At 44.8% G+C, this 27,520-nt stretch overlaps 1 protein-coding gene across 1 annotated transcript in view; it reads right to left on the reverse strand.

Moving 5' to 3' along the window:
• Positions 1–17,617: 17,617 nt before the first annotated feature.
• The window catches only part of LBP (lipopolysaccharide binding protein), a 31,761-nt gene continuing 21,858 nt past the window's right edge, over positions 17,618–27,520 (reverse strand). Inside the window, exons 10-15 of the mRNA XM_003253568.4 lie at positions 25,841–26,008; positions 24,167–24,234; positions 23,652–23,694; positions 21,843–21,906; positions 20,960–21,036; positions 17,618–18,003 (exon numbers count right to left, since the gene is read on the reverse strand). Of these exons, the coding sequence (XP_003253616.2) occupies positions 17,959–18,003; positions 20,960–21,036; positions 21,843–21,906; positions 23,652–23,694; positions 24,167–24,234; positions 25,841–26,008 (465 nt within the window). The 3' untranslated portion in view covers positions 17,618–17,958. The remainder of the gene's footprint in view (positions 18,004–20,959; positions 21,037–21,842; positions 21,907–23,651; positions 23,695–24,166; positions 24,235–25,840; positions 26,009–27,520) is intronic.

Here is a 27,520-nt window from a genome sequence, read left to right on the forward strand (position 1 = left end):
TTCCCCCATGCTGTTCTCATGATAGTGAGTGAGTTCTCACAAGATCTGATGGTTTTATAAGGGGCTCTTCCCCCTTTGCTCAGCACTTCTCCCTCCTGCCGCCTTGTGAAAAGGTGCCTTGCTTCCTCTTTGCCTTCTACCATAATTGTAAGTTTCCTGAGGCTTCCCCAGCCATGCCAAACTGTGAGTCAATTAAACCTCCTTCCTTTATAAATTACCCAGTCTTGGGCAGTTCTTTATAGCAGTATGAAAGCAGGCTAATACAGGGACATAGCCAAAGGATGTAGGGGCCATCTTGAAGTCATTTCTAATGACTAAAGCTGGGACAATTTGAGCAACAAAATGGATAAAGATTGGATTATAACTCTGTTCTATTTTCTCCCATAACCATTATCATCTCTTAACCTACTATCTAATTAACTTTTGTTCTCATTTATTATTGCCTGTCTCTTCCCACACTAGAATGTAATGTTTTTAAAGGTGGGAATTTTTTGGATCTGTTTTGTTTACTGATAAATCCCAAGCACAATGACAGCACTTGGCATACAGTGCTGGCTCAATAAATATTTGTGGAATGAGTGGATTTTCTCTCCCCACCTCCCAAGAGCACATAGATTGGGGAAACTGAATGTTCTAATGGAAACAAAAAGAATTTATCCAGACCATTGGGCACCAAACATCGGCAGCCACTACCATCTGATTATCTGCCTCAGCACGTCTGAGACTCGTACAGACAGCAGGGAAAGTCCCAAGAGAGCTGAGTCTGGAACATTCCCTCCAGAAAAGGGCTTGGCAACCTGGGAGCCCATCTCCCAGGGAACACTTCTAAAGGTTTTCCTCTCAAAAGAATACTTGGAACAGCTGCAGTTATTTTGGAAACTCAGTGAGAAGCTGACTTTTGCATGGATAACTTAAATCTTTATTTCAGCTAAAAACCCTCCCACTCTTGAGAGGTTGATATTACGTGCCCCTTATGGATATGGGAAAGGAAGCATGGATAAGGGAACGTAAGTGTATTCGTTTTCTTGGGCTGCCATAAAAAATACCACAAACTAGACTAGGCACAGTAGCTCATGCCTGTAATCCCAGCACTTTGGGAGGCCGAGGTAGGAGGATAGCTTGAGCTCAGGAGTTCGAGACTAGCCTGGGCAACATAGGAAGATGCTATCTCTACAAAACACCAAAAAATTAGCTGGGTGTGGTGGCACATGCCTGTAGTCCCAGCTACTCAGGAGGCTGAGATTGGAGGATTACTTCAATTCAGGAGGTTGAGGCTGCAGTGAGCCGTGATTGCACCACTGCACTCCAGCCTGCTAGACGACAGAGTGAGACCCTTTCTTAACCACCCCCACGTCCCCACAAACTGGGTTACTTAAAACAACAAAAATGGATTGTCTCCCAGTCCTGAAGGCTAGAAGTCAGAAGTCAAGGTGCCCACAGGCCATGCTCCATTTGAGACTCTGGGTGGAATCCTTCCTTGCATCTTCCTAGCTTCCAGCAGCCTCACACATCCCTGGAATGGCAGCTGCATCAGTCCAATCTCTGCCTCCAGCATCACATAGCTGTCTTCACATCGCCTCCCCTCTGCGTGTAGCTGCATCTGTGTCCAAATTTTCCTTTTTTATAAGGACACAAGTCATATTGGATTAGAGCCCATCCTGATGATTTCATTTTAATTTGATTACCTCTATCAAGAGCCTATTCCAAATAAGATCACATTTTGAGGTCCTGGAGGTTAAAGCTTCAGCATATCTTTTTTGATTGTTTATTTATTTATTGAGATGGAGTCTTGCTCTGTCACCCAGGCTGGAGTGCAGTGGTGTGATCTCGGCTCATTGCAACCTCCACCTCCCAGGTTTAAGTGATTCTCGTGCCTCAGCCTCTTGAGTAGCTGGGACTACAGACGCCCGCCACCACGCCTGGCTAAATTTTGTATTTTTAGAAGAGACGGGGTTTCACCATGTTGACTAGGCTGGTCTCAAACTTCTGACCTCAAGTGATCCACTTGCCCTTGGCCTCCCAAAGTGCTGGGATTACAGGTATGAGCCACCCCGCCTGGCCAGCATATCTTTTTTGGGGGTACCACAACTGAATCCATAGTGAGAAGTAACTACAAATATTGGACGGTTAGAGTGACAGGGACTATTTCAGTTGAAACCACCCCACTCTCTACTTGTTCTCTGCAAGACCTCAACCATGTCCAGGCTCTTCGGAAATGGGAAGTTGTTAAGGAAACTCACCAAAGTGTTAACTACAGTAAAGGTCACCTCAACCTGCCAGGGCCTCCCTTCCCTTTGGCTCTTGAGCACCCCACAAAATGGAGACCCTCAAGGTCCTCTCTTACTTCCTGCTGCTCTGGGTTTCCGCCCTCCTGGGTTAACATTTCGTGGCTCGTTTACCTCCCAAGTACCTTTCAAAGCCCCAGTGGACAGCTTAGAACCATCATCAGTGAGAACAGGGCGAGATATCCTTTGCAGGCGGCTCTGGGATCTGAACAGGAGAAATTAAAGTGAAAGGTGGGGACAGCTGAGCATGCACAGAATTGCATCGGCAAGGATCTGGAGATAATTAACAGCTGGCTATAAATTGAAGGAGCTATATGATAAAAGCCTAGGGCAGCCCATAACTTGGGAAAAGATTGGATCACTAGGTTAAGTGACAAGAGACTTCAAATCAAATCACCAGATACATATTAAGTGCCCGACTCAGTACTGCATTGAGCCGTGGGTGATACAAAGACATGTAATATCTGTTTCCTGCCCTCAAGGCAATTATAATCTACTTAGGGAGGTTAGACATAAAAGTAGGAGAAATTAGATAGCAAAATATTTAAATAGCAGTTGAAAATACCACATGATCGGTTGCCAATTGAATTGTGGAGCTGCGTTCTGAACAAGGAGAGATTATTTGATTATTTATGGTGTTAGATAGGCACATATTTTCTTGCTGAGGGAAAGGAAGAGTTAACTGAACAGGGCAAACTAGAAAGTCTCTGGGAGGGGAAGCAGGGGAGAACCCTGATGTCCAAGGAGTGTGTTACTAATAATAATAGTTTCCATTTGTTGAGCATTTACTGTAGATTAAGCAACTTACAAACCTTAATATACTTACATACATTTAAGTAATTCAGTAGTCTCATGGGTTGCTATACTTTCTGTACCAATTAAAACCAACACTAGCTCCTGTTTAATGTTTAAATCCCCAAATCTCAGTGACTGTGACAGGTTTATTTCTGCTCTTGCAAAGCCCACATGCCAGAGTTGGGGGGTGGGAGAAGCTCTGCTCCATACAATCATTCAGGGACCTAGACTGCTGCTGGAGGCTCTGCCATCTTCAACACATTTATCCCAAGTCACCTTGGGTGTCAACATATTGACATCCAGCTGGCTGAGGGGGGACGAGAGAGATTGAGAGAGATAGAGATAGGTAGATAGATAGATACAGAGAGAAAGAGAGAGAGAGAGAGAGAGAGGTAGCGGGGGATCATACAGGTGGTGTTTATGGATTTGTCAGAACTCAGTCACATGGGCCACAATTAATTGCAAGGGGTGCTGGGAAATGTAGTTCAACCATGTGTCCAGGAGGAAAGAGAAATGGTTCGGTGGACAGCCAGCTAGTCAGACTACTGCGTATTTGCGACTTTTTTAGATGTGGAAACTTGGGCTCAGAGAGACCCACCAAGGTCACACAGTGAGTAAAGGAAAGTCACATAGGTATAGTTGATAGAGCACAAAATATGTGTGAATATATCATCTAAAATTACAAACATACCAGTAGAGAAACAAAAAATATTATGTTACATAGTATTTTGAGAGAGGAAAGGAAAATGGGGTGACAAGCTAAGTCCTCATGTACTCAGCAAATTTTTAGAAAATTGGTAAATTAAAAAAATGATGTAGGAACATTATTTGAGATCTTGAGCTATCCATCAAAGGAACTAAAACCAGAAACATTTAAGGAATTAAAAGTGGTACTTCTGAGACCACTGCTTCTTATGATAAGCCCTTTCGCACATTCGATTTTTTTAAATGTGTGCCTAAATTGCTTTGATATACATTTGTGGTAGGTTGAACAATGGGCTCACCAAAGATGTCCATGTCCTAATTCCCTGAACCTATGAGTATGTTACTTCGCATGGTGAATGGACTTTGCAGGTGTGATTAAGTTAAGGATTTTGAGATGGGGAGATTATCGTGCATTATTTGGGTGGGCTCAGTGCAATCACAAGGGTCCTTATGAGAGAAAAGCAGAGGGATCAGAGTTAAAGAAGATGTAAGGCCAGAAGTAGAGGTCAGAGAGGAGAGAAGATGCTTGGCTGCTGGCTTCGAAGATGGGGGAAGTGGCCGCAGGCCAACGAAGGTAAGCAGCCTCTAGCAGCTGAACAAAGAAGGGAACAGATTCTCCCCCAGAGCTTCCTAAAGGAATGCAGCCCTCTTGACCTCCGAAACTAAAAGATAATAAGTTCATGTTGTTTAAAGTTACTCAGTTTGTGGGTAATTTGTTACAGCAGCAATAGGAAATTAATACATTTAAAAATTCATTTTTAAATTAAATTAAATTAAATTAATTTTTTTTTTTTTTTTGTAGAGACAGGGTCCCCCTATGCCACCCAGGATGGTCTCAAACTCCTGGCCTCAAGCAATCCTCCCATCTTGGCCTCCCAAAATGCTAGGTGTGAGCCACTGCATTTGGCCAGATAATTTACTTTTATTTTATTTTATTTTATTATTTTTTTTTTTTGAGAAGGAGTCTCACTCTGTCGCCCAGGCTGGAGTGCAGTGGCGCAGTCTCGGCTCACTGCAAGCTCCGCCTCCCGGGTTCACGCCATTCTCCTGCCTCAGCCTCTCCGAGTAGCTGGGACTACAGGCGCCCGCCACCACGCCCGCCTAATTTTTTGTATTTTTAGTAGAGACGGGGTTTCACCGTGGTCTCGATCTCCTGACCTCGTGATCCGCCCGCCTCGGCCTCCCAAAGTGCTGGGATTACAAGCGTGAGCCACCGCGCCCAGCCGATAATTTACTTTTAAAGAGTAGTATTTGCTTGCTTAAAAATATACAAATAACGGGCCAGGCGCGGTGGCTCACGCTTGTAATCCCAGCACTTTGGGAGGCCGAGGCGGGCGGATCACGAGGTCAGGAAGATCGAGACCATCCTGGCTAACACGGTGAAACCCCGTCTCTACTAAAAATACAAAAAATTAGCCGGGCGTGGTGGCGGGCGCCTGTGGTCCCAGCTGCTCGGGAGGCTGAGGCAGGAGAATGGCGCAAAACCCGGGAGGCAGAGCTTGCAGTGAGCCGAGATTGCGCCACTGCACTCCAGCCTGGGCGACAGAGCGAGACTCCGTCTCAAAAAAAAAAAAAAAAAAAATATATATATATATATATACACACAAATAATGTACAATGGCACAAGAAGGAAAGTAAAAATTTTCCAGCCTTACCAATGCTTCATTTCCATTCTCCAGAGGTAACTTCTGTTTCAGTATCTTAGGTAACCTCTTAGCAATTTCCTATACACATATAAGCATGCATTCATAATACTGTACCTACTGTTCTGCAGTCTACTATTTCCACCTAATAATTCTTCACATTCTTCTACATCTGCACACATAGATGGGCCTCAATCTTTCATTCTTTTTAATGGCTGCATGGTATTCCTTTGCATGGCTGTATACCATAACTACCAATATCCTATTAAGGACCATAGAGGTTTCTTTCATTTTTGTTTTGTTATTATTTTGCCATAATACAGTGCCATAATAAGCAGCTGTACACAATGTAAATCTTGATATATATGAATGAAAAAAATCTGAAAAATGGTACTTTGTTTATTGTGAGCCTAAGTAATCAAAGACACTATAAGGAGTCTCATAAATACAGACATACCCTTCAGATAGATACTTTTATTTTGAAGTATAACATATACACAGACAAGTATCTGGAGAGACAGATGTTCTTAAAGTGAGCTCACCAATGTAACCAGTACGTGGATCAAGAAGCAGAACATCACCAAAACCCCAGAAGCTTCCTCACATCCTTTTCTAGTTACTATCCCTCACCCCACCTTGAAGTCTGACCACTTGTCTAACTTTTGCTTCTATAAGTTAGGTTTGCCTTCTTTTGAATTTTGTATCGATGAAATTATGCCAGGCATCTTTCACTTAGCATCCTGTTTGCAGGATTCACCCATGTGGTGGCGTGTGGTTGTAGTTCATTCATGCTAATTGCTGTTTAATATTCCATTGTGTGAATGTGCCACCATTTATCTATCTACTGTTGCTGAATGTTTGGGTTATTTCCACTCGGGAGCTATTATGAAAACTGCTTTATGAACATACCTGTATGCATCTTTTGTTGAATAGATGTAGGCATTTCTGTTGAGTACATACTGAAAAGTGGACTTCCTGGATCATGGGGCTCATCATGCATGTTCAACTTTAGCAGGTACATCCTGCCAAACAGTCCTCCAATGGTTGTACCACTTTGTACTCTACTATGCAAATTATAAATATTCTGTGGACTAAGTGTTTATGTTTCAATTCATATGTTTATAGTGGTGAAGAACTGGATGTCTATCAATGGGGGATAGTTGAACAAACTGGGAAATAGTCATCCAATGGAATATTATGCAGTGCTTTTTTTTTTTTTAAGACAAGGTCTCACTATGTTGCCAAGTTTGGACTTGAACACTTGGGCTCAAATGATCCTCCTGCCTTGGCCTCCAGAGTAGCTGAGACTATAGCCAAAATTCATATGTGGAAACCCTAACCCCCTATGTAATGGTGATTTGTTATAGCATATACCATATAGCTATGGTAATTTGTTATAGCAGCCCAAACTGATGAAGATACACTCCCACCAACAGGGCACACACTTTCCATTTATTCCATGTTCTTGCCAACACTTTGATTTTATCTGTGTTTTTCATTTCAGCCATTTGATGTTGACTCTTAACGTGGCAGTGTGCAGGGGCAGTTCTTAGAGAACTACTTTTTTTTTTTTTTTTTGAGATGGAGTCTTGCTCTGTCGCTCAGGCTGGAATGCAATGGTGCGATTTCGGTGCACTGCAACCTCCACCTCCGGGGTGAGAGCTACTTTTGATTGAACTGCAGGTCCTAGAAAGCTAGCAGTGGGGTGGAAGGGTGGGACCGAAAGCTGGGCTTGATGGGATCTAGAGGATGCAGGTGATAGCTCTGGGCCGATCTCTCCATTCCAGGGTGAGATGGTGAGAACATTCTTTTAAAAACAGCCCAACTGGCCCTGGGATTTCTCCGCTCTGTCTGTACTAATGGTCCCATGAGATCACTTGAGATGGGAGGAAAGCCTTCTCTAAGGGAAAGTAGAGAATTGAGCCTTAGATTCTTTAGTGGCCTCAGGTGGGAAATCGTTTTCTTCTGGCCCATAAAGCAGCCGTCTGTTCTGCTGTGTTTTACTACCAGCGTTCCCCTGCGGGCTGGGAGATGCAGGCCCAGCTGGATGCGCTGTGGGGGAATTTACGCACCAGACTCCAGGAGAAATCCCCAAGATGCCTCTACCTTTCCCCTGGCACACTAGCTGGGTGCAGCTCCCTAAATCCAGTTAGTCTGAAGCGGACATCAAGCCTGCAGTTAGGGGACAGGCCAGCATCTCAGAAGAGAAGGCTGGACTGGAAACAGGACAATCGGGGATAGTCTTCAAAGTTTTGGAGGCGGACATCCCCTAGGAATGTGAGAACATCTTTTTAAAAACAGCCAGAGGGCAGAAAAAGAGAAGAGGGCCCAGGTTTGAGCCTGAGAGACCTTCACAGAGCCCTGCGTTCAGGAGCAGAGCGAAGTCCATTAGGAGACCGGAAGCAGCCTTTGGGAGCATAGCTGGAGGAGTGTGGGGACCAGCCCTGGTGTTATTTTTATTGTGTGAGGAGTCTGAGCTGGGGATGTGTTTCCCTGATGGGGCTTTTTTTTTTTTTTTTTTTTTTTAAGAGTCAGGGTTTTGCTGTGTTGCTCAGACTGGTGTGTTTAACTCCTGGGTTCAAGCAATCCTTCTGCCTCGGCCTCCAAAGTGCTGGGATTATTATAGGTGTGAGCCACTGCTCCTGACCCTGATAAGGAATTTAAATTCTTCAATCACAGCATTCTGATGCCTCTCATTAAATACCAGTCACCCACTGATGTGTCAATGAGGATTTCATTCCTAAAGAAGACACACTAAAGAGGAAAACCTAAACTCTCTTCCTGCATCTGTGATACAAGATCGGTTCTGAAAGGTGTTTGAAACCCTATTACGTAGATTCTGCTGGCTCTGAAGTTCAAAGTAGCCACCAACAAATTAACTGCTATCGCCATCTGCTGGGGAGGACTGAGCTGATGACCTTTCTTTCTGGCCCACGATTTCCTGTGCAGATAATTGGTGACTTCTGATCGTCTACATTCTGCCAATGGATGAAAAACTTTTTCTAAGTTTAAAAGAAACTTTTTTTTTTTTTTGAGACGGAATCTCTCTCTGTCGCCCAGGCTGGAGTGCAGTGGTGTGACCTTGGCCCACTGCAACCTCTGCCTCCTGGGTTCAAGCAATTCTCCCGCCTCAGCCTCCCACATAGCTGGGATTACAGGCGCCCACCCCAACACCTGGCAAATTTTTGTATTTTTTTAGTAGAGACAAGGTTTCGCCATGTTGGCCAGGCTGGTCTCTAACTCCTGACCTCAGGTGATCCACCCACCTTGGCCTCCCAAAGTGCTGGGATTAGAGGCGTGAGCCACCACATCCAGCCAAAATAAAAACTTAAGCTAAATTAAATTTAAAAGAGTTTACTGGAACAAGAACAATTTGTGAATTGGCAGCTTCCTGAACCAGAGCAGGCTCAAGAGAGTCCAGCACAGCATGTGGTGGTAAAAGATTTATGGACAGAAAAAGTTAGGTGATGTACAGAAAACGGAAGTGAGGTACAGAAACAGCCAGATTGGTTACAGCTCTATGTTTGCCTTATTTGAACGGTTTAAACAGTTGGCCACTTTTGATTGGCCAAAACTCGGTGATTGGCACAAGAGTAGGGTATGGTCTGTTTACAACTCCATTTAGGTTATAGTTCACAATGTAAAGAGGAATCTTTAGGGTGAACTTCAAAATAAGGCAGCTTTACGCTAACCTGGATTAAACAGTGCCATCAGAAGACAAGACATGAGAGAGCTTGCTTCCCTCTCTTTGCTCCCCACCATGTGAAGACACAGTGGGAAGTCAGCAGCCTGCCACACAGAGGAGCGCCCTCTCTGGCCATGCTGGCATCCCGATCCCAGACTTCCAGCCTCTAAAACTGTGAGAACAAAGGTTTGTGGTTGAAGTCCCTCAGTCTATGGTAATTTGTTAGAGTAGCCTGAACTAAGATGCCTACTATCAACATGACTTATCACTGAGTATCTTAACCTTGATCACCTGGCTAATGTAGTATTTGTCAGGTTTCTCGATAAATTTACTCCCCATCACTCTTCCATACTCTATTCTTTGGAAGCAAGTCACTAAGTGTAGCCCATACTTAAGGGGCAGAGAGTTGTGCTCCCCACTTCTTGCAGGGCACTGTTTACATACATTACTTAGAATTTTTCTATATGGGAAATTTGTGCCTTCTCCCTAAAAGGGGGTTTTTCATTGAGACCCTGATCTAGCAGTGTTGCAAAAATTGGCCACTTGACCTCAACAAGGTGACTGTATTCATCTGTTTTCACACTGCTATGCAGACACACCCAAGACTGGGTAATTTATAAAGGAAGTAAGTTTAATTGACTCACAGTTCCGCATGGCCGGGAAGACCTCAGGAAACTTACAATCATCACGGAAGGAGAAGGAGGAGAAAGTTAACGTTTTTCACAGGGCAGCAGTAAGGAGAAGTGCTGAGCAGAAGGGGAAAAGCACCTTACACAACCATCAGATCTCAGCTGGGTGTGGTGGCTCACGCCTGTAATCCCAGCACTTTGGGAGGCTGAGCCGGGTGGATCACTTGAGGTCAGGAGTTCAAGACCAGCCTGACCAACATGGTGAAACCCCTTTTTACTAAAAATACAGTTAGCTGTGCATGGTGGCAGGTGCCTGTAATCCCAGCTACTCGGGAGGCCAAGGCAGGAGAATCGCTTGAGCCTGGGAGGCAGAGGTTGCAGTGAGCCAAGATTGTGCCACTGGACTCCAGCCTGGGTGACAAAGCAAGACTCCATCTAAAAAAAAACAAACAGACAAACAAAAAAACCATTAAATCTCACGAGAACTCACTCACTATTGCAAGAACAGCATGGGGGTAACCACCTCCATGATTCAATTACTTCCCACTGGGTCTGTCCCACAATACTTGAGGATTATGGGAACTACAATTCAAAATGAGATTTGGGTGGGGACACAGCAAAACCATATCAGCGACTGAATCATTTTCTGTCACTACTTGGCTTTTGAGAAATTTCCAGTTTTCTCTCCCGGGCTCCAGACCACTGAACATTCTGTGGACCAACAATTCACACAGTGCTGGATGGAGGGCGAAGCTGGACCATGTTGGATCTATGGGCCAAATCCATTCATGTGATAAATGTCTAATTGTGCACCTACTATGTGCCAGGCACTGTTCTAGGGGGTTATATAGCAGTGAGAAATTTCTTACTCCCACAAAGTTTACTTGATTTTGTTACTCAAGGACCAGCAGCATTGGAAATACCTGGGAGATGGTTAGATTCTCAGCTCCTCCCCAGACCTGCTCCATCAGAATCTGCATTTTAATAAGATGCTCAAGGGATTCATAGGCACATTGCAGTTTGAGAAGCACTGGGCTAAGAAGTATTTCACAAGCAGATAATTGAACACTAAATGAGTGTTGCAATCTTAAATAGTAAAGACAAAGGAATTTTATAAGTATATGTTGATCCTGGTGTATGATAGAATACCTTAAAAAATCAGTAGGGCTAATGAGAAAGTGAGCTTATATGTCCTGGTGTGGTCTGCATCTGATTAACCCCTGTGACCAGTTTGGAAGCTCAGCCTCAACTCTGTTTCTCCTCCCAACCATTTGAGAACAATCTAATGTCCTTTAACAAACCCCTTTTCTGCCTATACTAACCAGAGTGGATGCTAAAGTTTGAAGGTAGGGAGCCTAATCAATACAGAGTTTGTAGCACCAACAAGAGCAGATCTGAAGATGAAGTAGCTGGGGGCAGGAGGTGAGGGACTTCAGGCCCTGACCAGGCCACAGTGAACAGATCTCTGTGTCACTGGCCTCAAGCTCAGGCAGCATCTGTGGCCAGCAGGATGTCCAGTGAGTGAAGGAGCTGGGGAGGAGAAGACTCCTTGTGTGAAGTTAGAGGCAGCATTGCCCACAAGATCACTCTCACTTCTGACACCAATTGCAAGTTCAGGAGTGGCCCAGACAACCCTTAAGTGTGAAAATTTGCCAGAAAGATTCACGGAACTCACTTAAAGTTGTTATACTCATGGTTATATTTTATTACAGCAAAAAGAGACCAATTAAAATCAGCCAAGGGAAGAGGAACACAGGGCAGAGTCCAAGAAAGATCTAACGCAGAGCTTCCAGCTGCCCTCTCTCCCTGGAGTTGTGGACAGCATCATTTTCTAGCATTGATGTGTGACAATACGCATGAAGTATTGCCAACTGGGGACACTCAGCCAAACCTTCTTTCCAAAATAAAAGCAATTATTTTAAGGTCCCCTTCCTAGGAATCTCATCAAATAGCTAGGAAAGATTAACCAGAGAAAAGACTTGGAGTAATCACCATGCCCAGACTTTTTCATCTATCCTCTGAGTGCAGCTCAGAGATGACCCGGGAGACTTCATCTGCATGATAAGACAACCTTTGTTCATTGTGAAGTTCTGCCCCTCACCTTCCCACCACTTCCCACAGCACTCATAGGAACTTCCTTCCAGGCTATTGTTCTTTGAGATCAGTCATTTCTCCTGAAAATCATCTGAAAAGCTCCAGAGTCTTTTGGGGGCTTGATCATGCCAACCTGGTTTGCTGCCCATGTGGCTGGGCTCAGTCTTCAGCATCTTCAGAGATTAAGCTGATATGATGTGACCAAAAGCCCTGCCATGGCTCCCCTTGTTAGACTATCTGTTATGGACCAATGCCCCCAGGTAAACAAAGGCACTCTTATCAGGCAAGCATTCCAAGGGCTTAGAGATTACCTTCCAGGGGCCAAAGACAAAAGCCATGTCTCTCTTTGAGCAAGGTTAAATTCTTTACTATGTCCTGCTTCACTCCACTGTCATGATACCATATGGACCCCTTCAACATCCCTGTATACCCAGGCACCATCTCAAGAGAAGGGGAAAGTCTGGAAAGAGGAGAAAGTGAGCAAATGACAATTCGCTAAATTAACCGAAGAGTCAGAGTTATGGGATTTGATTTCTGGGCATTTATTCTACAATGTACCACCACATGTTTGAATTGGCATATGAATACAGGTATTCATTGAAACATTATTTATAAAAGCAAAAGTTTTAAAACAACCTGATGACCCATAAGTAGGAATTGGTTAAATAAATTGTATTTTTCACCAGGAGATCCTATGCATCTTTAAATAAGAATGAAGAAGTTCTTTTGTACATACACAAATGTGGAATATTATGTAGCTGTGTTAAATTTTAAAAATCAAATGCAGAAGATCTCTGTGTACTAATAGGGAAATACATTTTGGACTTTTCCAGTGAAAGAAGCAAAGTGCATTGGCCGTGCTAGCCCCTGCTTGACTTTCTAATCCCTGGGGCCCAATGCTGTACTTGGTTTTGGTTTTGTTTGTTTTGTTTTCTTCTCCTGCCCTTTCCAAACATGCACACTTATTGATTCTATTGTTTGCCTAACCCTTTGATACTATGCCCCACAGCTGTCATCTTTCCACCTATTCAGACCTGTGGCTGGCCCTGACCTTGTTACCTACATTGCCAGGACTTCTCCATGTTGCCTTCTCTCACAGCACAATATGGAGTATCCTGGCATGCTAGTGTCTTTTCTTCTAAGCTACATCTCGGATTCTTAGAAAGAAATGCAGGCTAGGCATGGTGGCTCATGCCTGTAATCCCAACACTTTGGGAGACCAAGGCAGGTAGATCATCTGAGGTCAGGAGTTTGAGACCAGCCTGGCCAACATGGTAAAACCCAGTCTCTACTAAAAATACAAAAATTATCTGGGTGTGGTGGGGGGTGCCTGTAATTCCAGCTACTCAGGAGGCTGAGGCTGGAGAATCACTTCAACCTGGGAGGCTGAGGTTGCAGTGAGCCGAGATCATGCCATTGTACTCCAGCTTGGGCAACAAGAGAGAAGCTCCATCTCAAAAATAAATAAATAAATAAAAAGAAAGAAAAAATGTAGCTGGGCATGGTGGCTCCTGCCTGTAATCTCAGCACTTTGGGAGGCTGAGGCTGGCAGATCACTTGAGCTCACAAGTTCGGGGCCTGCCTGGGCAACATGGCAGAACCCCGTCTCTACAACAAATACCCACACACAAAAAAATAGCTGGGCATGGTGGTGCATGCCTGTAGTCCCACTACGCTGGAGGCTGAGGTGGGAGGATGGCTTGAGTCCGGGAGGTGAAGGTTGTAGTTCGCCGAGATTGTGCCATTGCACTTCAGCCTGGAAGACAGAGCCAAGGTCTCAAAAAAAAAGCAAAACAAACAAACAAAAAAACAACAAAAAAACGTGTCTTGAGACTGAATGGGTTCTGAGACCTTACCTGAGAGTCTTATTAGAAATAACATGTATTCCGATTTCTAGGCTGTTGCTGCTGCTCAGGCCATTCAGACAGAGCTATGGTTTTGGTGATGGAAGGAGACCTCTACTGGCTATAGCCTGCCTGCCTTTTCCTCCAGTAATTTAATTCTCTTACCTAAGCCTAGGCCCCAGGCTGGGGATGTGGAAAGTAGGATTGTCAGGAGATGAAAGGATTCTGTTAGAGATGATGAATTGTGCTTAGTTATGGAGACAAATTACATCAGAATAGTGGCCTGGAAGACACTGGTGAGGGTAGAGGTCTTGATCAGGTTGAGGAGAGGAGAGGGGAAATCAGAGAAGGGCAGAAGGGAGGAACAGGTTGTAGTCAAGAGGAGGCGCTCCAAGATGGCATCTTGGTTTTGTGTGAGAATGAGATCTACACAGCAATGAGTCTGTGGTCTCTTGAAGGTTCTTTGACAGTCCAGTTCTTCTGGTTATTGAGATCAGAACCTCCTGTCCCAGGGCCAGTCCTTCTCTACAGGTTGGAGCTGTCCAGGATACTCATGTTTACACTCAGATTTCAGGGTGTCAGAACCTGCTATGGGACTCTAGGGCCAGCTGTGTTGTCCTATACTACCCCATCGAGATACAACACTGTTGGGGCTCAGAAAACAACATGCCAATATATGGCACGTTGATATGCTGAACTAAAAAAGCAGCCTCAAGGTCTCCCTCTGATCTTCCCTCACCTCCTTAGCTCTCTGATCTTCTTTCCTGAAGCACCAGAAAGGACTCTGTCTGGAATTTCCTTCTCTGAATAAGAAAACTTCTTTCCAAAAGAAATGCAATTATCTTAAGACCCCCTTCCTAGGAATCTCATCAAAAAGCCAGGAAAGATTAACTGGAGAAAAGACTGGGAGTCATCATCTTGCCCAGACAGATGTCTGCATCTATCCTTTTAGTGCAGCTCAGAGATTACCTGGGGGACTCCATCTGCATAACAAGGCAACCTTTGTTTGTGGTGAAGTTCTGCCCCTCACCTTCCTACCACCTCCCCCAGTGCACAGAGGAACTTCTTCTTCCAGGCCATTCTTTGGGCTCAATCATTTCCCCTGAAAATCACTTACTCCCATCTTCATCTATGCCCTTCCCTATGAAGAAGGGTGGAGAAGCATCTGTGCCCATTGGCTTCTTGGGTAATCATTCTTTTCTTTTTTTGAGACAGGGTCTCACTCCTCTGGTACCTGGGCTGGAGTGCAGTGGTGTGATCTTGGCTCACTGCAACCTCGGCCTCCTGGGCTCAAGTGATCCTCCCACCTCAGCCTCACGAGTAGCTGAGACTACAGGTGCACGCCCTTATGCCTGGCTATTTTTTTTTTTTGTACTTTTTTCACAGATGGGGTTTCACCATGTTGCTCAGGCTGGTCTCAAACTCCTGAGTTCAAGTGATTCGCCCACTTTACACTCCCAAATTGCTGGGATTATAGGCATGTGCCACTGCACCCAGCCTGGGTAATGATTCTTATGTGATTCCCCCATGCTGTCTATGTTAAATAAATTTTGTATGCCTTTTTCTTCTATTAATGTATCTACTGTCCTTTCATTTTCAGCAGACTATCAGAGGGCAAAGGGGGAGGCTTTCTCTTGGCCCCTATAGCACTTGTTACAAAAGGAAAATGTTCAGTTTCATGGAATGAGAATACCCTTTCCCTGCTTTATGAATAACAAACCTTTTGCCTTTGTTACCAAGAAGTATTTTTTCCCTTGTCTTATAGCAAAGCTTTTTGCCTCATACCCGTCAAGGACTTGCCTGAGCTTCCCTGAGCCTTGTCAGTGCCCCACCCAGATTCTCAGACCTTACCACATCAGTGCACACCAATCTGACTTCTAATCGCCAGTGGTTGCATTTCTTTGCATGAGAGATTTCTATGGCTTCCAGAGCCCACTCCCCAGACTAGAAGAACCAGAGAACTAATAACCCCTAGGAGTTCCCCTCAACCTATGACTGATGGGAAGTGGTGTATATATACTTCAGCTCCCCTTGCCCTTGGGATGCCATGAGATGTGTTCTGCATTGAGTCTCAGAGTTTCTCCAGTGGGATTAGCTCCAGTCACCTATGGTAATAATTGGTTTCATCACTCACCATTTATAGGCTGCCTTCTCCATCTAATTTCCCACTCCCCTATTGGTACTGCCTGGGATCTTCTTTCAAATAAACTGTTAGGTTGGTACAGAAGTAATCGCAGTTTTTGCAATTGAAAGTGATAGCAAAGGCCAGGCACGGTGGCTCACGCCTGTAATCCCAGCACTTTAGGAGGATGAGGCAGGTGGATCATGAGGTCAGGAGATCAAGACCATCCTGGCTAACATGGTGAAACCCCGTCTTTACTAAAAATGCAAAAAATTAGCTGGGCATGGTGGTGGGCACCTGTAGTCCCAGCTACTCAGGAGGCTGAGGCAGGAGAATGACATGAACCCGGGAGGTGGAGCTAGCAGTGAGCTGAGATCGCACCACTGCACTCCAGCCTGAGCGACAGAGCTAGACTGTCCCAAAAAAAAAAAAAAGTTACAGCAGAAACCACAATCACTTTTGCAACACCCTAATACTTGTACTCACCTCTTTGCTTCAGGGTCTGCTTCTGGGGACACCAAAGTATGACAGGTGACCTAATTGTGTCATCCATTGACCACCACCTGGTTATTCCCTGGGCACCCATGGAAGCTTAACCTGAACCCATCAATTTCCAAAATACTCCTGCCAAGAGCTCGTCCCAGCCTCATTTGACAGGCGAGGACACTGAGGCTTGGAGATACCTTGCCCAGGGACCAAAAACAGGTAGGCTGGAATCAATACTGGCTCTTTTCAGCATACCTAAGTATCACTCTTAAAAGCAGGATCAGGAATGGAGGCTGTGCTGCATGTATTTCTCCCCATGAGGACCCCAAAGCCTGGCAAATAGGAGATGCTTAGTAAGCACACCCAGCCAATAAATATGGAATCCCCATTTGGCTAAATAAATCCTTCCACATGGATTACCCAATGCAGTCATTATAGCAGTCCCAGGAATTGACTACTATAATCATCATCATCATTTCATAGATGAGGACCCCAGGGGGAAAGTGACCTTCCCAAGGCCACACGGCTAGTACTGGACGAAGCCTGTGTCCTTTGCCAGTCGGTCATAGGGATGCATGGTGGTGGCAAACAAATGAACAAAAATAGACAGGAGAGAGGACATGAAGCCACAGCTTACCCTGCCACCAGCTGGGTGACAACACATCGTCCCATCTTGGAACACATCTCTGTCACACACAGGGTAAATGGGATTATTCCCTGTGAATTATCTACTAGCCTGAAGCTCCATCCATCTGCTCATTAACACAATACAAAAATTATCAAACGAGTCTTCTGACTCCCAGTCCCTGGGAGCCCAACTACATAACTTGGAAATGACTCTTTATTGGTCTGATCAAAGGCTCATTGTTCAGTAATTAGAAATCATGGCCTCTCCCTCCAGGCTTGGGGCTCATAAACAACAGTTGGATGAGCTTTTTATTGGGGTTGGACCAAAAACTTAGACAGATCCATTTCCTCCTAATTTACACCTGCTTCAATGGGGGAAAAGCAGCGGGAGGCTGAGTTTTTGCTCCGGGAGATCATTGGCTCCCCTGGCTGTAGCAGGCAAGAAATGAGGGAGGGAGCGATGTTGAAGTGAGCCCCTGCCTGAGACAGGACAAGGGCCTTAGAGACGGAACACCAGTGCCAGATCCAGGGCTAAGTGATGTACAGAATCCCTGGTTCTCTCATTGAGGCTCCCATAGCAGCGGCGATGAGAAAGGGGCCTTGGAGACCATAGATGGGGCTGACTGTCCAAAGACCCCTGAGGTCAGAAGAGGGCAGGCAGTGATGAGGCTCAGCTAGAATACCAGGTGATTCCATCATCTCATCATTTAATAAATATTTATTGAGGACCTACTAAGTGCCAGCACTCTGCTAGGCATGGGGATCAGATGGCAAATAAAAAATACAGTGCCTGCTTGTAAAGACATCCCAGGCCAGTCGGGGAGGGTGGTCCCTCCTGGAGGGGAAGCAAAGTCCAGACTCAGAGAGGGCATGCACGCACCTAGTGAAGAGGAGGACGGTGGAGGCAGAGGCCAAGCAGGCCCCACCCCCAGAGCTGAGAGCAGAAATGTCTTCATTCTTCAAGAATCTCTGAGACATGCTGCACAGCTGGAAATGCAACATGCAGATCCAGCTGTGACCTCCAAGCTTCATGTTTCCTGTCCTCAAACTCTCATGTATTGGACGTTGGCACCCAAGAACAGGAAGTCCTAGGAAAAACAGGACAGGACAGGATGGTAAAGAGCATCCTCTATTCCAAAAAGATGCACCTGGGATTGAAAGGGAGCCCACGTCTCACGAAACACAAGCTCTGCCAGAATCCAGGTCAGTGCATAAATTGCAAGTGTGCCTCAGTCCCCAAGCTCTCCGTAAAGCACAGCTCTTCCCAGCTGCCCTCTCCAAGGTAGAGATCCATCTGTCATTCCCCAAGCTGCTGCTGCCTGGCAGGCCTCTAAGTGTCCTTCGTGTCACCTAAATTTTCTCTCCTTGGCAAATAACGAAAAATTGTGAACTGCTAAGGTGTACTCCCCTGCTCTTCTTACGTTTCCATCACCCAGAGGGGCAGGAATTCTGAACCAAAGGCCAAGTTCAGTTCTTTCTCACAGTGATCCATCCTTTGTTTTAGATGGTTAGACACATGGACAGAGTTGACCTCAAAATTCTAATGAATATTATAATATATAATAAATCTAATTGCTTTCCACGTGTCAAACACTGAGCTAGAAGCTATCATACTTGCCCTCTAATCATCACAAAAGCTCAGTGACATTTGGGTTATGTCCCATTTTACAGAGGAGAAAACTGAGGCCGATGGTATGAACTGTCGCTCAGTCTTTGCTTTGAACAACGATCTGTCTGACTACTTATAAATGCTCAAGAGCAGTTAAGTGCTGAGTATCTCAGAGCCCAAAAGGGCTTTCGACATTTGTTTTTTAGATAGAACAGTTGGCCAGTGTTTCCAGGTTCCTAATCACCTCCCCCGCCCTTCATTCCCTTTAATGGCTATTATTTTCTGATGTTAACAATGTACCAGGCACAGCGCAGCATCCCCCTCCTGCTAATGAGTCTGCCAACCCAGTTCATCACACCTCAAAAGATAACGTGAAAATTGGAAGCACAGATAGACCACAAAATGCTTGGTCAGAATAATAGTTTGAGTAGTGAAAATAGTTTTTCACTATTTCACTTGATATTAAAATAGTTTTTAAGTTAAGCTTAAAAAAGAACCTTAAGTTGGCCGGGCACGGTGGCTCATGCTTGTAATCCCAGCACTTTGGGAGGCCGAGGCGGGCGGATCACGAGGTCAGGAGATAGAGACCATGGTGAAACCTTGTCTCTACTAAAAATACAAAAAATTAGCCGGGCGTGGTGGCGGGCGCCTGTAGTCCCAGCTACTCAGGAGGCTGAGGCAGGAGAATGGCATGAACCCGGGAGGCGGAGCTTGCAGTGAGCCGAGATCGCGCCACTGCACTCCAGCCTGGGTGACAGAGTGAGACTCTGTCTCAAAAGAAAAAAAAAAAGAAACTTAAGTTAATTTTTTTTTTTCTGAGATGAAGTCTTGCTCTGTTGCCCAGGCTAGAGTGCAGTGGCATGATCTCAGCTCACTGCAACCTCCGCCTCTTGGGTTCAAGCCATTCTCCTGCCTCAGCCTCCTGAGTAGCTGGGATTACAGGTGTGCACCACCATGCCCAGCTAATTTTTGTATTTTTAGTAGAGATGGGGTTTCACCATGTTGGCCAGGCTGGTCTCAAACTTTTGACCTCATGATCTGCCTGCCTTGGCCTCCCAAAGTGCTGGGATTACAGGCACGAACCACCGCTCCTGGCCTAAAAAAAATTTTTTTTTAAGTTTAAAAAAAAAGGGAAAGAAAGAAAACAGGTATGAGCACTAGTAATGCAACTGTGCGAAACAAACAAACAAACTTAAAAAAAAACCCTTAAAACAAAAGGCACTAGAAGTACACTAAAATTCAAACTGTGGTTATAGTGGAGCAATAGATTTATGAATAATGTTTTTAAATGTATATATTGTTGGCTGTATATGGTGGCTCATGACTGTAATCCCAGCACTTTGGGAGGCTGAGGTGAGCATATCACTTGAGGCCAGGAGTTTGAGACCAGCTTGGCCAGCATTGTGAAACCTTGTCTCTACCAAAAATACAAAAAAAAAAAAAAAAAAAAAAAAAAAAAAAAAAATATTAGCTGGGAGTGGTGGCGGGAGCCTGTAGTTCCAGCTACTCCAGAGGCTCAGGCACAAGAATCTCTTGAACCTGGGAGGCAGAGGTTGCAGTGAGCCAAGATCGTGCCACTGCACTCCAGCCTGGGTGACAGAGCCAGACCCTGTCTCAAAAAAAAAAAAAGTATATATGGTTATAGTACTTGTTTAAATGGGGAGGCATGCCAAACATGTATTTATAATAAAGCTCTTCAACCTACAAATTTAGAAGAAGAGCTTAAAACTTGCAAATGACTTTCAGAACCTGACCTAATGCTATGTCTAGGACTTACAGTATTTTCCTTCTTTTCTTTTCTTTTTTTTCTTTCTTTCTTTTCTTTTCTTTTTTCTTTTTTTTTTTTTTTGACAGAGTGTTGCTCTGTTGCCCAGGCTGGAGTGCAGTGGCGTGATCTCAGCTCACTGCAACCTCCACCTCCTGGATTCAAGCAATTCTCCTGCCTCAGCCTCCTGAGTAGCTGGGATTACAGGCATCTGTCACCATGCCCAGCTAATTTTTGTATTTTTTAATAGAGACGGGGTTTCACCATGTTGGCCAGGCTGGTCTCAAACTCCCGACCTCAGGTGATCCACCCGCCTCGGCCTCCCAGAGTGCTGGGATTACAGGCGTGAGCTACTGCACCCGGCCTGCAGTATTTTCAAAACGAGCTGGTCTTGAGCTTCCCTCAGGCCCCTCATGTTAGGGATGGGACGTGGTGGTGGCATAGGGCTGTGTCAAATGCCGCCTGCACCAGCAGAGGTGCCACTTTCTGAAGGACACGTGGATGGCTTTGTGGCATATGGCAAGGCCCAGGAGCACCCGTCCTGCCCCTGGCCAGACTTTCCCAGATGCAGGGCTGGGCTGGGTGTCACCCATGAGTCATGGCCTCTGAAGCTAGCGTGCAAACCACCTCCTCCCTCACACCTCCTCAGAGCCCCCCTGAACCCACCGACCTTATGGATCTGCAGCCCAAGGTCGTAGAGCTGAACACGCTTCAGCAGAGGAAGGGGGAAGCCTTCGGCCAACTTATCTGGAGGTTGAAGCACAACATTGAAAGAGATTGGTGAATAAATAATAATTAGAGACAGATTTTTACCGAAAATGTTCTCTGCAAACTCTATATTCAGTATATTCCCATTTAATGATTTCCAAGACTATGAGGTAGGTGTGATTATTCTTTCCATTTTACAGATAAGGAAACTGAGGCACAGAGTGGTCAAGTAACTTGTTCTAGGTCACACGGTTTGGAAGTGGCAGAAAGGGGATTTAAACCCAGGGAGGCTGGCTTGGGAGCCTAAGCTGTCAGGCATGTTGCTGTCTGGAGGAAGCACACATTCATGATAAGATAAGGAACAGGGCGTCCACTCCCTGCCCTTTGCCCTGTCCTGCTCTCTGTTGCAGCCAAAAGAAGCAAAGCTTCATGGAAACAGGGTTTAAGTCTTTTGCTTTGTTTTTTTGACTAGGCAGTTGGGCAATTGACTGGGAGATGTGAGTTCAGAGGCAGCTGCCTTGTGCCTTCTATATTAACTTGATCCTCAGTCTTTCACCTGCCTCTTCAGAATGTGGGGCACTTCCATGTGTCCCCCTTTCCCGCTTATAAGGAGGTTTCCCGTGCTCCAAAGAGTTGTCCCAGCCCCCAACCCTCATTAGAGCCCTGGAGGGAGATGAGGCCAACTTCAACAGTCCCATGTCACAGGCAGGTCGCTAAGCTCAGAGAGAAGTGGCTTGCCCACGGTCATACAGCCCCCAGGAGAGCCCTGTTTTCCAAGTCCAACTCTCTTTCCTCCAGACAGCAGTGTTCACTTTTGACTTGGAAAAATCCACAGTGATTCTTACTGTTGAACTTGGGGTAGAGGGTGTTAAGGATGTAATAGTTGAGGAGCGCTTCCAACAGCTCTGCCTGGAGGAGAACAGGAGAGATACATTTACATCGCCACATGGCCACACGGTGGTTCTGTGTGTGCCAACATAGCAAAACGCTTGGAAAAAGCAAACTAGTATTACGTCATGCTACTATTTTATAAGATAAAACTCTTTTGAGATGAACATTTAGTATGCAAGTGAATAGAAAAATTTTGGAAAGTTACACACCCGACAGTCTTTCCTCTAAAGGAAGAACATCAACATTTGATTTGTCCTTAGCCTTATCTTTAGTATTCAGTTTTATTTACAGTGAGAATGTTTTTCCTGAACTACCTGCATAATTTTAAAAATTTAATAAAAACAAAATAAGCTTCTCTACCAAAATCATGAAACACAACTTTTAACTCCCACTATATGCCAAGCAGAGAGCTCAGAGCTTTACGTGTATGTCTGATTCAGTCTTCACAACAACCCCTGAAAGTTCATATTAATGTCCCTATTCCACATATCGGGAAACTGAGGCCCACAGAATGAAAGGGACTTACTACAAACTGGGCAGCAGCATCAGGTTTTGAATCTAAATGTATCTGAGTCTATAGTTTTTGTTTTTACATTTCATGCTCTGAAAACCCGACAGGATGGATTTTTGTGAAACTTTTTACTTGAATGTTTTACTTTGCGGTAAACATGCACAGATACAAGATGAGTGCACCATTATTCACTCCACCCTTTGTTCTCTGAAAGGAGTTAGCCTCAGGGTCCCTGCGTCTCTCCGCACAGCTTCTGTGTTTGTTTCCACTTCATAAGTGCTTCGGGAAAGTCTGGGAGGCAGGGCACACGTGGAGGTGGTCAGTGGAGGCCAGCATCATGGAATGGTAAAAGAGAAGCCAACGACCACACATTAAAGTCTACCCAGCTCCTCCTTCCCTCTTTCCAGAAAGCTCTTCTCCATAACTTTGGCCCACACTGATTTGCACATTCTCTTTCCTCCTTTTATATGGGGCCATCTGCTTCACCACTTTTTCTACCTTGTGGAAATCACTTCTTGGATTTACCTGCTCAGCACTTAATCCCTCTTGTTTTGATAACAGTCTATTTTCCCCCAGGGAACAACCCTCCTCGCCAGTCTTGGTCTGTATGATTTGGATTTAGCTGACTGCAAATCCTGCCTCCTGGAGTGTAGATGAGATCCATGCTGGGCTGACTTCTGGCCACAGTGCTTGGCTTAAGACTGGGTGCCTAAGATTAGTCCAATGAGAGCTAGCACAGAGATTTTTGTGTGTGTGTGTAAATTTAAAAAAAAACTGAAACTGTAGGAAACTCTGGGGCTTGCTACCAATTGGAAGAGCCTGCCTGAGAGTGAAGCTAACACAAATGAAAACAGAACAGAGAGATGGAGAGAGATTCTTGATGCACTAATTAGAACACCTGGATCCAGCTATGCCTGAAACCTCTGGTCTTTTTTTCATTTATTTTTGCTTTTCAATTACATAATCGTATATATTTCTCCTTTTTGCTTAAGACAATTTCAATTGGATTTCTGTCTCTTGCAGTTAAGAGAATTCTGTTCAGTAGATGACTTAATTATATATTGTTTTATATTAGGATGTAACTGTTCCTTGGCCCTATGTCTTGTGTTTTCGAGACCTTTTACACTTCTGCAGGGCAAAAAATCAACTCTTCTCGTTTTGTATTTCCTATTATAGGTGCCATAGCAATTGCTTAGGAAACACCCCATAATTAACATTCTAATCATGTCATCAAAAAAAAACAGCAACTTACATTGAATAGTCCAACTTTGGATTCTTTCAGTTCCACTTTTACCCTGTAATGAATCAGAGAAGATTCAAAGGTGTGGGCTTTATGCAAGTTTAAGCAATGCGGGGGTCCCCAGAAGCGAGAAAGGGTGGGCTTGAGAAGGCACAGGGCCAAAGGTAGGGCAGCAGCAGGAGTGGAAAAGATGACTGAGGAACTAAAAGCAGTGATACAATGATATCGGGAAGACTGTCACAGGGCAGATGAGATAGTGTCAAAAGCTCGCTCTTTATCATTTCAGGAAGTTAATATAGCTGGCGTCTAAAATTCATACATTAAGAAGTAACAGTCTTAGTGAATTCTTTAACAATTTGAGATTTGTGGGGGCAGGACCAGTGGGGCAGAAGAATTGGGCCAATTGGGGTGAAATGTAAGTGTCCTTTCCAAATGGTGCCCCCCTTCCCACCAGCTACAGAGAAGCAGCTACAGTATACAGATGGAGTCCAGCTGAGCACCCCCATGTGGGTAGGCGGCCAACTTACTTTCCTGGCTTCAGAAACCCAGTGATCTTGCTGGTATTGAAGGTCAAGATGGCGGACACATTAGTGGCCTGGAAATGCCAGTAGAAGGAAGCAGGTGTAAGTGATGAAGGTTGTATGTATAGGAAGGATGATGATGAGAGACCAACTGTCTCCTCTCAACAAACAGCTCAATGAGCTAAAGCAGGAAATTTGTCCACTAGATTATAGACTCCCAGAAGGCTCACTGTAGGTGCTCAAACAATATTTGAACTTGGACTTGAACATATTTGCTTGAAATTGTTGTTTATGATAGCAGTTAAACTTTGAACAGACTACTAAGAGAAGGTATAGAGTACCTACCCTTGGAAAGCTTTAAAAAGGATCATTTCTAGTTATCTCAGGTCAAGATTCAGCCCTAGTAACAACAACAATAATAAATTATTATTATTATTTTAGAGATGGAGTCTCTCTCTGTCGCCTAGCTGGAGTGCAGTGGTGCAATCATGGCTCACTGCAGCCTCGATCTCCTGGGCTCAAGTGATCCTCCCACATCAACCTCCTGAGTAGATAGGACTACAGGTGCATGCCACCAGGCCTGGCTATTTGTTTTTTCTTTTTTATAGCAATGGAGTCTTGCTATGTCGCCCAGGCTGCTCTCAAACTCCTGGCTTCATGTGATTCTCCTGCCTTGACCTCCCAAGGTGCTGAGATTACAGATGTGAGCCACCACACCCAGACAATAAATTATATTTTAATTTAAAATATATTGATAATGACACTTTTCATAACAATAACAACAATATTAAATTGCAGATATAGCCTCTAGGAAGAATTACCCTGGCAGAGATTTGACTTGTTGATTTCAAAAGTCAAGAAACAAGAGAGCAGAGTTCTCTACCCAGGGAGCAAGGCCCCCAAAGGACCCAGCATCCCTTCCCTATTAGACAGAGTCCATCAAAAAAGGAAAACTGACTCTCAATGTTTAATGCAGAGGGAATTTAATACAGGGAATTGGTTATACAAGTGATGGAATTGTTGAGAAGCTAGTAAAGCGTTGGTGAGGCCACCCAGAGATTAGCAGAGACAGGAGGCTGTATCCACCCCAGGACTAGAGGAACAAAGAGTGGAGGTAGAATTATGGAAGTCACCATGGAGGAGACATAGTCACAGCCAGAGCCTCTGCCGTGGCAAAGAAAGAGGAAATAGTACTCTGTCTTCATCTTTCCTCCCCACCTTCATTCTCCTGACTGTACCTCCCATTGGCTGACCTGGGTGGAAATCAGTGCAAAGAAGCATGGGAAATGTAGTCTTCCAGCATCAAATGTAGACAACAGAGCAAATAGACAAAGACCCGTGTACCTTTCTCCCCACAATAGCCCAGACTCACATAGTGAGAGATACATGCATTAAACAAATACACCTACAGACAGCTACAAAGTATCTTTGTAGAAAACGCTGAGAAGAAAGATAATGGGGTGTTACAAGAAAAAGTGGCAAGGGGCATAAGGTAGATTGGGGGTAAGGGCCAGCAAGAAAGCCCTCTCTCGGGAAGTTTTATTTAAGTTGAGACCTGGAGGAATTATCCAGGTGGTGAGTGGGGAGAAAAGCATGTGGGGAAAAGGGAAAAGCATGTGGGGAAAAGGGAACAGCATGTGGGGAAAAGGGAACAGCATTTGCAAAGGCTCTGAACCTTACCACACTGAGCTGGAAGACAGGCTCCTTACTGGAGCTGGGCAGGAGCACAAAGGCATCTATCTCCATATAGGGGTCCACAGACAGATTCCCAGGGCTGAAGTTCAGGAGCGGAGCAGAGGGCACTGATCCCTGGAGCTCCAAGTTCATGTTGGGGTAGAGCCTGGCTAACTGGGAACAGAATTAGGAGATTACATCAAGAGAAGAAAATATACAAGTCTGCCAGGAGAGGCCTGAGGGAGTCAGATAAAGCTGGAAGTTGCTTTCGATTGATTTTATTTCCAACAAAATTCTCTGTGCCTTTTTCTCCTAGTGGCAAAACTGGCCATCTCTCCATGTCAGACACAGAGTCTGCACCATCTCTTTCATGGCTGTGTTGTATTTCGTTGTGTATGGGTCCTGTGATGGATTAAACTCTATTGGGCATCAAGTTGTCTCCAGGGTTTTGCCATTATAATGACCACCTCCTGTGAGCACCCTTGGCTATTCTTTTCAGGAAAACATTCCTAGAGGTGGAATTGCTGAGTTGAAGGACAGCAATGCTTTCTTTTTTTGTTTTGTTTTTTGAGATGGAGTTTTGCTCTTGTCACCCAGGCTGGAGTGCAATGGTGCCATCTCAGCTCACTGCAACCTCTGCCTCTGGGGTTCAAGAGATCCTCCTTCCTCAGCCTCCCAGGTAGCTGGGATTACAGGTGTGCATCACCACACCCGGCTAATTTTGTATTTTTAGTAGAGACGGGGTTTCACCATGTTGGCCAGGCTGGTCTTGAACTACTGACCTCAGGTGATCTGCCCACCTCAGCCTCCCAAAGTGCTGGGATTACAGGTGTGAGCCACGGCGCCTGGCCAGCAATGCTTTTAAAGCTTTCGGCAGGTATTGCCAAATTGTTCTCCAGAAAAGTGGGGCCCATTTTTTCTCCCTCCCTACCTCTCCCGAGGTTTCTCCATCCCCTCATCACACTCTGCTAACTGGGCATGCTGAGATCAGATGCCATTGTTTTTGAAATACGACACAACTGGATCCCACCATTTCTTTTTTTAAAAAAATATTTAATTTTCTGTTATTATTCTTTTAATATGATATTCCACAGAAGACTTCTTTTTTTTTTTTTTAACTTTTCTTTCTAAAATAGAGACAGAGTCTTTGCTATGTTGTCCAGGTTGGTCTTGAACTCCTGACCTCAGGCAGTCCTCCTGCTTTGGCCTCCCAGAGTGCTAGGATTATAGGCGTGAGCCACCACGACCAGCCCTAGATTCCACCATTTCAAAAGTGCTCTTAGTTTTTTGTGTAACTAGAGATAGGTAGAGTTTAATTTCGGGCAAGACTCTTCCTTTTTAGGAGGACATTAGTGGAAAAACAGTACTCCCATGGACCTTTTGGTTATGTCTATGTAAAACCTACATCCTCTTCTAGAAGGGAGACATTTGGAAGGCTGAGGGGGTAAAATGCTTCACTAAGAAGGTGGGCAGAGTTGCTTTTCCAAGCATTTCAGATAAGAGATACTGAACCTTTATATACATAGAATATCATCAGAAAGATATGCATAATCTGGTAATATTGGCAAATTTGAGATGAGAACTGGGGGGTTAGGGGATAGGAGTGGATGTGAGACTTTCCACTCTATAACCTTTTAGATCTTTTGAATGTTGAACCTTGAGAATTTATTACCCATTCAAAAACTA

Source organism: Nomascus leucogenys, chromosome 13 (genome assembly GCF_006542625.1).
Source record: "Nomascus leucogenys isolate Asia chromosome 13, Asia_NLE_v1, whole genome shotgun sequence".
Classification (NCBI taxonomy): Eukaryota; Metazoa; Chordata; class Mammalia; order Primates; family Hylobatidae; genus Nomascus; species Nomascus leucogenys.